At 39.4% G+C, this 13,470-nt stretch overlaps 1 protein-coding gene across 6 annotated transcripts in view; it reads left to right on the forward strand.

Annotated features, from left to right (window-relative positions):
- Nucleotides 1-13,470, forward strand: part of LOC149310004 (supervillin-like) — a 131,144-nt gene that overhangs the window by 104,504 nt on the left and 13,170 nt on the right. For 5 of the 6 annotated variants that reach the window (XM_089533455.1, XM_089533457.1, XM_089533454.1 and 2 more), the window contains 12 exons: nt 270-420; nt 2,911-3,000; nt 3,093-3,179; nt 3,554-3,731; nt 4,710-4,882; nt 6,456-6,611; nt 8,653-8,789; nt 9,289-9,436; nt 9,566-9,711; nt 11,251-11,426; nt 11,926-12,067; nt 12,580-12,856. In XM_089533455.1, the coding sequence (XP_089389581.1) occupies nt 270-420; nt 2,911-3,000; nt 3,093-3,179; nt 3,554-3,731; nt 4,710-4,882; nt 6,456-6,611; nt 8,653-8,789; nt 9,289-9,436; nt 9,566-9,711; nt 11,251-11,426; nt 11,926-12,067; nt 12,580-12,856 (1,861 nt within the window). The remainder of the gene's footprint in view (nt 1-269; nt 421-2,910; nt 3,001-3,092; nt 3,180-3,553; nt 3,732-4,709; nt 4,883-6,455; nt 6,612-8,652; nt 8,790-9,288; nt 9,437-9,565; nt 9,712-11,250; nt 11,427-11,925; nt 12,068-12,579; nt 12,857-13,470) is intronic. The other variant, XM_089533456.1, reaches the window with a different exon arrangement.

The raw sequence follows: 13,470 nt of genomic DNA on the forward strand, positions 1-13,470 counted from the left end.
TGAAAAGTTGGGACATCCAAGGATTTATCAGGACTGTTGGAGTCCTGATTGTGTTGCAGGAATTCTGCAAATAAAGTAAACAAAAGAACAAACATACATTATGGGTAAAATGCCATCTAAGACTAACATGCTAGTTAGCAGGAGGGGGGCGGGGGATTAAAATAGGAAGATTGGAACATATAATACATTTTTGGCTTAGTTTGTTGTGCCTGATGATTCTTGCATGTTCAGACCTCCTATTCATTGCCACTTCTTTCTCTTTGTAAAAGCAGCGGATGTCAGATGGCTGTGAAAGTCAAATGACTATTGAAGAAAGAAAGCAACTGATAAGTGTTCGAGAAGAAGCTTGGAAGGCGAAGGGCAAAGGAGCATCAAATGACTCCACACAGTTCACTGTGGCTGGCAGAATGGTAAAGAAGGGTCAGTAAATTATCCATCCTTTACCTTTCTTTTTATTTTTATTTTAATGCTCGAAGAAGACATGCATGGGAGGATTTGCCAAGGAACATTGAATTATTTTATTATATGAAAGCTGTTCATTTTCATTTACTCCTTCGTTCTTTGTTGTTGAGCCATTCCAATTATCCTAAAAGCCTAGGAGGACAATGCAGCAGCAGCAGCAAACTGTTTGCATTCTGAAGCTGACACTGCGTTTAGCTTCTCCATGTACACAAACAGATTACCTTGTAATTAGTAATCAAAATCCGTGTATGTTATATGTGAGCAGTCAACCTGTACTCTGATCACATCTTGTTTGGGTAATTAGCTAATTTATATCTTACTGACTTTAGGAAATGTTTTAATCTCCTCTGACCTCCTCAAGAATTCTCATTCTTGAGATTCATTTAAAGATGGATAATTCTGTTCAGAACATTGAAACTGCCTGGAAGGGAAGGTCACACTGGAACAGATAAAGAAATGGAAATAAGGCTGCACTTGTTGGACTGCTTCTCCCAGCATGAGAGCTAGTGTGGTGTAGTGGCTTGAATGTTGGAGTATGACTCTGGAGACCAGGATCCCCACTCAGCCGTGGAAACCCCTGAGTAATAGTCTCGCAACGTCAGATGAAGGCAAAGGGAAACCCTGTCTGAACAAATCTTGCCAAGAAAACCCTGTCATCTCTTTGTTTTAGGGTTGCCATAAGTCAGAAATAACTTGAAGGCACACAACAACATTCTCCCACCATTCTTTACTTGGGCTGCTGGGAATTGCAGAAATGCTACATAATTCCCATGCAAGTGTAGGTGTGGGTACAGAGAGAGAGTTGAGAATCCAATGTCTAGTGGAAAATTCTGGGATTGCAGGCCTGTAGTCCCATCAACCTAGGCCTGATTCTTCTTGATACATGATACCTAGAGCTGATGTAGTTGGTGGCAATAGGGAGGAAAAGGATACAGAAACAGTGGACCTAAAGGAAATAAACATTGGAGGAACAAGCTGTTTGAGGTCAGCAGATTTTTGTCTTCCTCCCCTCACCACTGTTGTGTAACTACCCATTATAAACACAGATTTCAACCCAAACTAGCTCCCCTTAATGAGGAGAGATGATAGGAATTAGGGTCCAACAAACTCTAGAGGGCCACACTGCCTATTTCTAGTCTGTGTGGCTAGAGCAGGGACCTTTTGTTCAAAAGGTGGTAAACTTAAAAAAAAAAGCTTCCTTTACATAAACTAGGGTTGCATGTGCACTGCAGAAATAATCCAGGTTGATACCACTTTAACTGCCCTGGCTCGGAGCTATGGAATTCTGGGATTTGTAGTTTTGTGACACATTTAGCCTTCTAGGTCAGAAGGCTCTGGTGCCACAGCAAACTGCAGTTCCCAGAATTCCATAGCACTGAGCCATGGCAGTAAAGGTGGTGTCAACCTGGATAATTCAGCTCACTTAGCTTCAGTCCACCAAATGGTTTAACTCACACGTGACGATTTATGTTGTGGAAATAATAAAAATTGCATTTGCCTCAGAAGCTGAATGGTCCTCGGAAATGGATTTTAGTCTGTGTCCCAGGGAACTGTAGAGTTCCTTGTAAGATTATCCAGGATTTCTTTCTACAGGCAACAGTAATGGTAAATGGGATTATCTGAAGGTCAGTTTGCTCACTGCTGTTGATCTTCTGTGGAGCACTGTCTTGAGGGCATGTTGGTAGTTCCAGGGCATGCAAGGTAATAGTCAAAGTTTAGGAAAGTTACCTTTTTTGGACTGTAGTTCCCAAGATCTGTCAGCCATATCGCTATTTGAAAGATTCTGGTAATTGTAATTCAAAAAGGTAACTTTTTCATGCTCTGGTAATAGGTGAGACCCAATAGGGCAGTAGTTAATAATCCGTATAAATAGTGCTTTTTCCAGAACATTCTCTGGAATACGCAGGGGTCATTCTGATAGCAACCAGATACCGAAGCATTCCATGGTATAGTATCAGATGGTATTGAGTCCTAGAAAGACAACACTGAATTTGTCCATAAATATATTTGTGAGGTTTTATCTTCAGCAAAGATTTCTTGATTTTTTCCCCTCCCACTGTGTTTACAAACCATAACATCTCCCATCTCTATCTAAACCATTTATTTTATCTGTCTGTGGAAAAGACAGCCTTGTTTCCTAAGAAGGAAGAGGACAAGACTAGAAGCTAGAGTCTTAATGTAGTTACTTCAGTTACAGATCTTTGGCAAATGTAGAATGCACAGAGAAAAGGGACATGCCAGGTTTCTGAATCTCTTGCAAAATATGGATTTGCTCTTCCTTTTTTGTAATTGCCTGTAATGATCTCTCTGTGGTGATAAAAGAAATTGCTGATTTGTGCTAATGAAAGGGGCGAGACAGAGAGAGAGAGAGCTTGGCAAGTAAAATGTTTAAATATGTCAGTATGCTAGTAATTGAAGGATTTATTGTCTAATATTTTTATTTTGTAGGCTTAGCATCACCTACTGCCATCACACCAGTGGCATCCCCTTTTTGCAACAGACTGAAATCAACAACACCTATTTCAAAACCCCTGGAAGGTGAGGCTTTATGAATTGTGGTGAGAACTGTTAATTAATTTCTCCCTCTTCATTTTAATCAGAGTGACTGCTTTTATTCTTATTTTGTTTAGAAATTGAAGCTAGGCCTGATATGCAATTAGAATCAGATATGAAATTGGACAAACTGGAGACTTTCCTGGGAAGGCTGAACAGTAAAGGTATGCACTGTTTTCAGAAAACTGGCTATGTTGAATTCCCTTCCTTTCTTCATTACTTAATCATTTTTAACCCTGGTGGCGCAGTGGTAAAATGTCAGTACTGCAGCTACAACATTGTGAATTGGATCCCACAGAGGCTCCAGGTTGACTCAGCCCTCCATCCTTTCGTAGGTTGGTAAATTGAGAACCCACCTTGTTGGGGGCAATTGGCTTACAGATTGTAAACTGCTTAGAGAGTGCTGAGTTCACTAAAGACTATTTCTGTTGCTAATTACTGCAGTCATTAAATGTTTCCACTTGCAACTGAAAATAAAATTCAGATACTACTGATCATGAACAATATTCCAGAGAATCTTTTTTTCCCCTTCTTATAGTTGGTGGAATGCAAGAAACAGTACTGACGGTTACAGGAAAATCTGTGAAAGAAGTGATGAAGTTAGATGATGAAGAAACGTTTTCCAAATTTTACCGTTGTGTGAATTACCCCACCTCTTCCTTGCCTTTGGAATTAGATGAAGACTTTGATGCCATATTTGATCCTGATGCACCAAAGTGAGCACTTCCATTTTCATACCTTTCAAAATACTATATTTGGATTCTTAGTGGGTTGAATGGTATTATGGCTTATGAGATTGTCCTTCCTTTCTCCCTTTGAAGCATTATTCCATCAAAACTCTCCTACTGGAGACTTTGACCTGTGGGATATATCTGCTGATGGAAGTGCTAGAAAGTAAAAACCTTGCCACTTGAAGACTAAGAAATACATACAAATAATATTAGTGATGGTAGTAGCTTCAGTTACTGAAACAAATTAGTTTCCCTTACATATTTACCTCACTGATACCCATCTTTGAAGGAGCTGAGAGGGGGAGCCATTTCTAGTGCTTGATAAATTCACCTCTTCCACCATCTCCTTCCAATTTCACCTCTCATTTCCTGGATGTAGAAAGCATGCAACAGAGCACTGGAGTGTGCAGACTTTGTGTGCTGGCTATATCCTTGGGTAGTAGCGTGGTATACCCTCTTTAAGGACACCAAAGTAAAACCCAATATTAATCCTTCTTGTGGCTTCCATAATTTAAAAAGTAGAAAGAGTCACATTATTCATACCTTGCCTACTGCAAAAATAGAAGGTTAATAGATTGTTTTACTAAAATCTGATAGTCAAGGTGCAGCTCTCCAGATGTGGTTGGACTATGTAGTTCTCAGCTGTACTAGATATCATAGCCAGTGTTAAGGATTGTTAGGAAATGAAATCCTATAAAATGTGGAGGGTCACAATTTGATCACCCAGTCATTAAAAAGATTATTTTTACTATAGGATAAAATACTGATTACATCAATGGATTGAAAAATGGCCCTTGAGAAGTAGCAGAATTTAGCGTCCCAGATCTTGGTTCATACATTCAGTTGTAGAGACAGTTGCATGGTATACCCTTGGAAAACGGTGCATGAAGTCTCTGCTTATGTCAACATTTAATGGTATGCTGATAAAGCTTAGGTTAAGTGTGGAGATCTTTTGCTTCTCAGGTTAATTTCCTCAGTAGCAGAGCACAAGCGTGCAGTAAGGCCTATGCGCAGAGTCCAAGCTTCCAGGAACCCTTTAAAAATGCTGGCAGCAAGAGAGGACATTCTTCATGAGTATACGGAGCAAAGGCTAAATGTGGCCTTTGTGGAGTCAAAACGGATGAAAGTTGAAAAAAGTAAGTTTGACATCCCAGAGATGACTATGCTGCTTACAAGCAAATCAAAGACAATGTTGTCAGGATGCATAGTTTAGCTTTGAGAAATAAGAGTACGTACTGTAAATGGTATGTCTGTTCAAACATTACTATCGCAGATCAATAAACCATGGCTTTCATAACTTTCTTAGGAGGCAGGGGTGAAACCATAGTTTCCAGGTCCCAATATAGTGGAATTTTTTTTTTAAAATGAGCCACAGGATCAGTGACAAAGTTGCGTGCACAAGTACAGAAGTAAGGAGAGAGAATATGGATACAACAAGACTCACTTCCAGTGGTTTATCAGCCTGAGGTTATTATGTCTGAACTAAACTAAGTGCCGATAGATTATTAACTGTTTTGCTTTAAGTATGTAGAACCTAAAAGCATAGGCTGGTATTCTACATCAGCTACTCAGTTAAGTATACTTATGACTAAATTCTCCTGACTAGTTTGTGATTGTAAATATGGAATATTTACCTAGATTTACTCATTTGTAACTGTTCCATATCCATGATCACTGTTAAAAGTCATGACTATGGCACTGTTACCATGATTGTAACTCTCTCACCAACTCACTTTGCTGTGCATCCGCTGCATAAGTAGAAAGCACTCCATTTTGCTGGCAATCGGAGCACAGATGAATGATGTTTTCATCAGGTTTGAGAGGAGCAATCCAGGAAACATTACTTGGCATACTTAGCTAAGTAGTAGGTGTTGAATACTGACCATACTTTTAAATTAATGCACAGAATGATGCAGCCAAGGGGAAGGAATTGTCACTTATCACTAGAGATACCATGGCACCTTTGGGATAGGTGCCAAAAGCACATCACACGAATGGGTATTCTTTAATATTCCTACTGATCCAGTGGCACCTAATGACTTCCATGTTAGTAGCTCAACAAATTTTCTCTGGATTTTAGTCTGAATTTTGAAAGGACTATTTAAAATACTAAAGCCCATCCCCAGAATAGGTTTGAAACCTTGAGTTGCTCTTCTAAAGTTCAGATTGAAACCTGGAACCTGCATCACCCCTATGGACATGGGAAGTGTACTGATGTACTTGACTAGGAAAGTGGGAAGAAACCCTTTGTTTTCTCTCCAGGTGCTAACAGATCTAGATCCCATGGAACACCAGAATAACCATTGTGCAGAAAAACACACACCCAAACCCTGTAAAATAATTATTGCATGCATTTGTACTTGCTGCTCTAAGTACTTACAAGAACAAGAAATTTGAATGTTAAATGGTTCAATTTTTCAGTATAAACTTGAAACCTTCCTCCTGAAAATGTAAGGGTCTCAGATTAGTGAGAAATTTGAGCTCAACCTCTTTTTATGTTGTCTCTTTCAGCAGCATCTGCAACAAAATAAAAAAATAAAAAAGCGGGAAATGTGAGCCATGCATGAAAAATAACCCAACTAAATAAAATATGGAAATGAAACATAATGTAGTTTCCTTGTTGTTTTTTGTGTGTGGCTTTCTTTTTCTTTTCTTTTTCTTGCTTTTTTTCCTTTCTGTCCTTTTCTTTTCAACTTCATGTGTCTTAAGTGTCTGCAAACTCAAATTTCTCAGAAGTAGCACTTGCTGGCTTAGCAAGTAAGGAGAACTTCAGCAGTGTTAGCCTGCGTAGTGTCAATCTAACAGAACAGAACTCAAACAACAGTGCTGTGCCATATAAGAAGCTGATGCTCTTGCAGATCAAAGGTATGTAAAATAGCTCTCAATGTACTACTTTTAAAAAGAGTAATCTGAAATGCAAAGTATTAAAAAAACAGTGAGAAGTTTCAAAAGTGACAGAGGGAGAAAAACCGACTATTCTTTCTTGATGCCTCCTGCCTCTCCCCATAGTGAAGAAAAATAGCATCCATGTAATGGGACAGATTCCAAAACTGACCATGAATAAAACTGTGTCATGTGATTCCTCAAAGGTTTCATTATACTGGCCAGTTTATAAACAGAGGGAGATAATCTTTACCCTACAAGTCAGTACTAAAAGACATATGCAGTATGATAGGGATAGGAAATAGAATTTGGTTTACAAGCCTTCATGGCTAAGTAGAGATTTAACCCTGTATTTACTGAGCCCTGGTCTGCCCCTCTGACCACTCTATCACACTGGCTCTCAAATCTAGTCTGCAAACAAGAAGGCCTGTATGCAAGAAAATAGGTTTTGGATGCTAGCTGAAAGAGAGAAATAGGACTTGTGACTGCTATGGCTCTTATATATGTGTGTGTGTTACTTCAGTGCTGGTATCTCTTAAACCTTGCTGTCCAATGCAGCATTGCATACTGAAGTTGAACTTCAAATTAAAGACAGAAACTCTTTTTGTCTGTGTTTCTGTATATTTTTTATGTTTGGGTTTTGGGTGCCAATGGCACGTTACAGACCGCCCCTTTGGGGCGGCCTGTAGGTGCGCCTTTCCCCTGTGTATCGGGGCCTCAGCTGCCAGACCGGCAGCCTCAGAGGCCCCGATCCACCGCTTTGCAGGCTGCGGGGAAGCAGCAAAAGGCCGCTTCCCCGCAGCCTGGAAAGGGGTGTCCTTGGGGCTTGAAGCCCCAAGGACACCCCGCGGTGGTGGGGAGGAGGAGAAAGGGGCCGCTTGGCCCCTTTCTCCCTTGCATTGCTGGGCGCAGCCATCTGAAGGCTGCGCCCAGCGACGCAAACCAGGAAGGAGCTCCAAAATGGAGCTCCTTCCTGCTCCGCGCAAAGGGCGCATTAAGCACCGTCACGCGGAGCAATGGCATCACATCCGCGCTGCCTCGTTTGGAGGTGGCGCGTTTGTCACGCCATCATGGCGGCGGCTGTGTGGAACGGCCGCTGCCATTTTGTACGCGCAGAGCGCGTACTAAGGTTGGGGTGGTGCGGAAGCACCGCCCCTTCCTAACCCTAGTACGCGCTCAATGTTTATTTAGTAAAAATGGCAGCAGCTGCACAGAAGTGGGAGATACTTATAGGCTTGGGGAAATCCCATTATTTCCAGTGAGGGATTCATTCTTGGTAAACTCTGTGGCATGAATCCTTTTTGTGTTGTTGAGAAGACCTACTGAATCTGGGATTTACCTGCGTCCATTCAACAGTTGGTTCACTGGGTCTACATCAATTGGGACTAACCAAGAGGATTCAAGCCTTTGTGTCCATTTGAACTCCAGGATCCTACTACATTAATCACTCCTCTTCCCTTGTTGTTCCTCAGTAGCAACTGGTTTTCAGAAGTTGCTATGTCTGAGTCTTGGAAGTGGGGTATAGCCATTGTGACTCACACCCACTGATTTATTTTCCATAAATTTGCTGAATCATCCCCTAAAGTCAAGCTTCATCTGATAATAAAAAATTCCATATTTTAACACCAGTATGTGGAAAAATCCACCCTTTTGTCTGCCCTGAATCTTCCACTCTCAGCCTCACTGAAATGACCACAGATTCTAGTATTATGAACCTTTTCCCACGCCATGCATAATTTCTAAACATCTATTATGTCTTTTCTACCATGCCCCCTCCTAAATAAAATGAAAATGAAAGAAGATGGATGGAGAGGAACTAACCATTGCAATCTTTCATCAAGACAAGTTGTTCCATCAAACAAGTATTTTCCCATATAAAACATCTCTTGCATAAAATGACATTGGAGAAAATTGACCATCATTTATCTCAAATGTATTTCTTTCTGGAAAAATCAAGCATGGACATTGGCTCCAGTACTTATTTAAAGGAATTTAATTAGTCTGGGTTTTTTTCTCTCTGTAGGAAGAAGACATGTTCAAACAAGATTAGTAGAACCAAGGGCTACATCGCTTAATAGTGGTGACTGTTTCCTGTTACTCACTCCCCATTACTGCTTCCTGTGGGTAGGGGAGTTTGCAAATGTCATAGAAAAAGCAAAGGTTAGTATACTAAGGAATTGTGATAAAAGAGTGCTGTTTCCTTCTACGCAATATTCTGGGGTGGTTCATCTCCAGACAGGATGTAAAATAACACATAAGGTGGATTTTAGCCCTAGTATGTTTAATGTGATGTGAATATTGATGAGACCACTTCTCTTCCTCTCTTTCCTCATCCCCAGAAGCTAAGGTAAAAGATAGCAAGTTGTAAAATCTTACAAATGGCCATAGGTAATCATTAGGAGAAAATATCTTTATTCAAGCAGGAAAAAAATGGACTTGAATCCCAGGATATCCTTTTTGGTTTCTGAAATTAAATGAGATATTTTTTTCTTTAAGTGGAAACAAGAAACTCTATTTGTATCTGACACAGTTTCCATGTTCAGTATTGTTTGTGTAATGAAAACAGCAGAGCACGCCAATTCTTCCTTTCTCTTCTGAACTGAGCAATTGTCCCACAGCTTAGGAAAGTCTATTCAGCTAATCATGTTCAATTTCTTAGGCTTCAGAACTTGCAACTTTAATCCAGACAAAGAGAGAACTTGGCTGCCGGGCTCCGTACGTGCAAACTATAGAGGAAGGAATCAATACCCACACTCATGCAGGCAAAGACTTCTGGAAACTTCTTGGTGGTCAGACAAGTTACCAGTGTAAGGAGGTTTTTGTTTTTTCTCTCTCTCTCTGACTGCCTGTTGTAGCAACATTCCAAAATTGCTTCTTCCACATTATAATGCATGTGCTACATTGGTAACGTTTTTGTTTTCTCTGCTGATTTCAAGCTGCCGGAAGACCAGAGGAAGACGAAATGTATGAAGCTGCTATAATAGAAACAAATTGTATTTACCGATTAGTTGACGATAAGCTCATTCCAGATGATGACTACTGGGGAAAGATGCCAAAGTGTACTCTGTTAAATTCAAAAGAGGTATAGTAAGTGACATATTAAAGTTCAATGGCAATTTCATTGTTCCTTTTAAAATGGGAGGGAGTGCAGACAAACATTTGCCTTTTGTCCCATTTTCCAAGCTCTGAAAGTAGTGGGGCCAACTCAGCCCTTAAATGAAACGTATTGTTAGTGCTGTTTTGATGGCTGGGGGAGAGATAGAATTCTTTATTTGAAAATACAATTTCAGTTAGGTCTAAGAATTTGCAGGTCAGTACATAAGAACTGTAGGAACCAAACAGTATTCCAAGAAGCAGATAGTATGGTTTCCTTACTATAGAATCTGAATTTGAATCTTTTTACAGGGTAGTGGTGGTGGTGGTGCAGACTTAATATAATTAGAGAAAGTGTTGTAACAATATTGAGGGTAGCCAACTTGGAAGTCAGCAAAATTTCCATTGATTTGCCTTGTTTGCAAACAACCATAAATCCTGATTTAGTATTATGAGTTGCAGCAACCCTTTGACACAACATTTCCGCATCCTCTGACATATCTATGAGAAGACAGGAAGTTTTTGTTTGGCATATAATTGGAAGCCAGACACATAACTTACCTAATAATAATAATAATAATAATAATAATATTTATTTGTATACCACCCTATGGGAAACCAATCCGGGCGGTTGACAACAGTAAAATATAAAATATAACAATTAAAAACACTTTATCCCTCCCCCCCTTAAGACAGTATTAAACAGTATAACATATTAAAAACACAATATCAAAGCATAAAAACAACAATTAAAAACTAAAAACCCTGATATCCCTCTGTTGATCCTCAACCATCACTAAGATGGGGCCACGGGAGGAATGAGGGAATCAGGGAACCTGGGCCGGGATGGTTAATCTGGAAAGGCCTGCCGGAAGAGATCCGTCTTGACCGCTTTTTTAAAGCTGTCTAATGATGTTATCTGACGGATCTCATTTGGCAGGTCGTTCCAGAGTTCGGGGGCGACAGCAGAGAACGCCCTCTGGGAGGTCACCACAAGCCTAGATTTTAAAGGCTGCAGTAAGTTCCTCCCAGAGGACCGGAGAGCGCAGGGAGGATTGTACGGGAGGAGGCGGTCCCTGAGATAGCTTAGACCCAAGCCATTTAGGGCTTTAAAGGTAATAACCAACACCTTGTACTGGGCCTGGAAGCTGATAGGCAGCCATTGGAGGGACCTCAAAACCGGAGTAATGTGGTCCCTCCTAGATGTTCCTGAGACAAGCTTGGTTAGTTGAAACAAGAAAGCTTCAAACCATAGTTTATGAAGCTGGTTTGTTTCAGCTAACCATACGTTAGAGGAGCTATAGTTTAGATTTCAGATGCTGTGTGAAACTTGGGTTAATTTATAAAAAGACAAAAGTTTCTAATCTCTTCCACTCAGCTAGAGCTAAAGGGGCAAAAAAAGACAAAGGCGGGGGAGTGTATGAGGGTAATTTCATTCTTGAAATGCTAAGGTGTGGTTTAGCATTACCTCTTAACATTTGATTGAGTGAATGTGGCTTGTTATTTTCTTCACCCCATCCTCTTTCAGGTCTTGGTGTTTGATTTTGGTAGTGAAGTATATGTTTGGCATGGGAAAGAGGTCACACTAGCGCAAAGGAAAGTGGCATTCCAGCTGGCCAAACACTTATGGAATGGTACCTTTGACTATGCCAACTGTGATATCAACCCTCTGGATCCTGGTGAATGCAATCCTCTTATTCCAAGGTATCAAACTCTTTGACTCTTAACAATACATTGAATGAGAATTTAATAATCTGGATTACATGTATGCTAGAAGGTTCCCTTAATTTGCCAATTTTTATGGATTTGTAGAAGGAAAAAGATGATGGCTTGTATGTGTTCACCTGAAGTGTTCACTGTTACAAAACATATAAAACTGGTGCCAGTTCAAGGGAAGCAGGAATGTTAATATTATGTTGGGAAGAAGAAATATTTCAATTTTATTTTTCAAATTATTAGGAAACATTATGCATCCCATTGCTCTAGCACTTGATTAACTTTTGCATTAATGCATCAAAAGATAAAAAAAATTACTGAGAAGATCTTGTAATTTACAAAAATCAAGAATTACAATATTCATAAGTTTGATGACAGGCAAAGATTTTTATTTTTATTGCACTCTGTTGCTATTTTCTTTTATAGGATGAAATATTAATTGATGTTAAAGCCTTCATTTTGTTTGTCTCTCTCTTCTGTAAAACAGAAAAGGACAAGGGCGACCAGACTGGGCTGTTTTTGGCAGGCTTACTGAGCACAATGAGACAATATTGTTTAAAGAAAAATTTCTTGATTGGACTGAATTGAAGAAGCCTACTGAAAGGACTTCTGGTGAATCCCCTCACAAGGTAGGAAATTTATCTACTCATCTGTAATAGCAGTATAACAATGTTGGCTGATATACATTGCAGATATTGCTTTGTAATGTACTTTACACACAATCACAAAGCAAACTGGTAAAGAAAAAAAGTGCATTATTTTGTGCTTATTTTACTGATGGAAAAAGTGAAGATGATGGTTTTGTCCTGTGAGTTAATGGACAGGAGAATTCCAATATAGCCACCAGTGTAAATTGTCTCTCTATGCAAAACTGACAATGCTTGTAGGATTTCCTATGGTTTCATGCAAACTATAAAACAGAAGGAAATTTTCATGTGCAAAACTGTGGTTTATTATTACAAACATAACACCCATCACTTTGTGATTGGCAACCTGTGTAAATTGTTGACAAACCTTCATAGGCCTTTAGTATTGTGATAAGGGGTTTAAGTCCATTTGGTTTGCTTTCTGTCTTGCTAGATTTAACAGGCTTTTTATAACTACTTTCTTAAGCTGAAGCTTGCCTTGTGTCTCATTACAGGAAGAGACCAAGTCTGATGCTAAATCATATGATGTCATGCGAATGGTTCCCATGCCTGATACTACAGTTGGCACAGTCTTGGATGGGATAAATATTGGTCGTGGCTATGGATTGATTGAGGGAGATGATAGGAGACAATTTGAAATTATCACTGTCTCTGTGGATGTCTGGCATATCTTGGAATTTGATTACAGCAGGCTCCCTAAGCAAAGCATTGGACAGTTTCATGAAGGAGATACATATGTTGTGAAATGGAAGTATCTGGTGAGCACTTCAGGTTAGTAGAAAAGCTGAATTCTCTGCAATAAATTATTGATTTGATTGAATCAGGTAAAATTAATTAGTGCTGCTTACGAGGCACCTAGCTTATCCTAACACAGCAACAGTTAATTTTCTCCTGTTTAGTGTACTCAGCCCTTTTGACATTTTGGGAGATACCTATTTGTCACCAAGGTAGACAAATGCTGTTTCAAATTATGCTTAGTTTTAAAACAGAACTACTAAAATGTTCTTAGCCTATGATTCACCTCTTGAATGAATATGTTATATGAATAAAGAAGCCAGTGGTTATTTATGAAAATAATATATCAGCAATTTAAGGTTCTTGTACATAACTTAGGTCTTCTTGAAACAGTTTCCATTTAATAGAATATTTACCAAAGAGAATTACACCTCTTGCTGCCCAGCTGTATCTCTCTGCAATATTGTTCAGCACTGTTGGATAACCAACATCTAAAAATAAAATCCATCAAAGTTTAGTATAATGTAGATAATGGCACAGTACATTTATTTTAATATGGTAGCGTGGTGAAAATATATACAATCACATGCATATTGCATCTGTGTACACTTTTATTCTGGATCTTTTATATTTTTGCCTGCCAGATCACG

The sequence above is a fragment of the Sceloporus occidentalis genome, unplaced genomic scaffold, assembly GCF_023333645.1.
Source record: "Sceloporus occidentalis isolate IW3139 unplaced genomic scaffold, rSceOcc1.0.p SCAF_7, whole genome shotgun sequence".
NCBI lineage: Eukaryota > Metazoa > Chordata > Lepidosauria > Squamata > Phrynosomatidae > Sceloporus > Sceloporus occidentalis.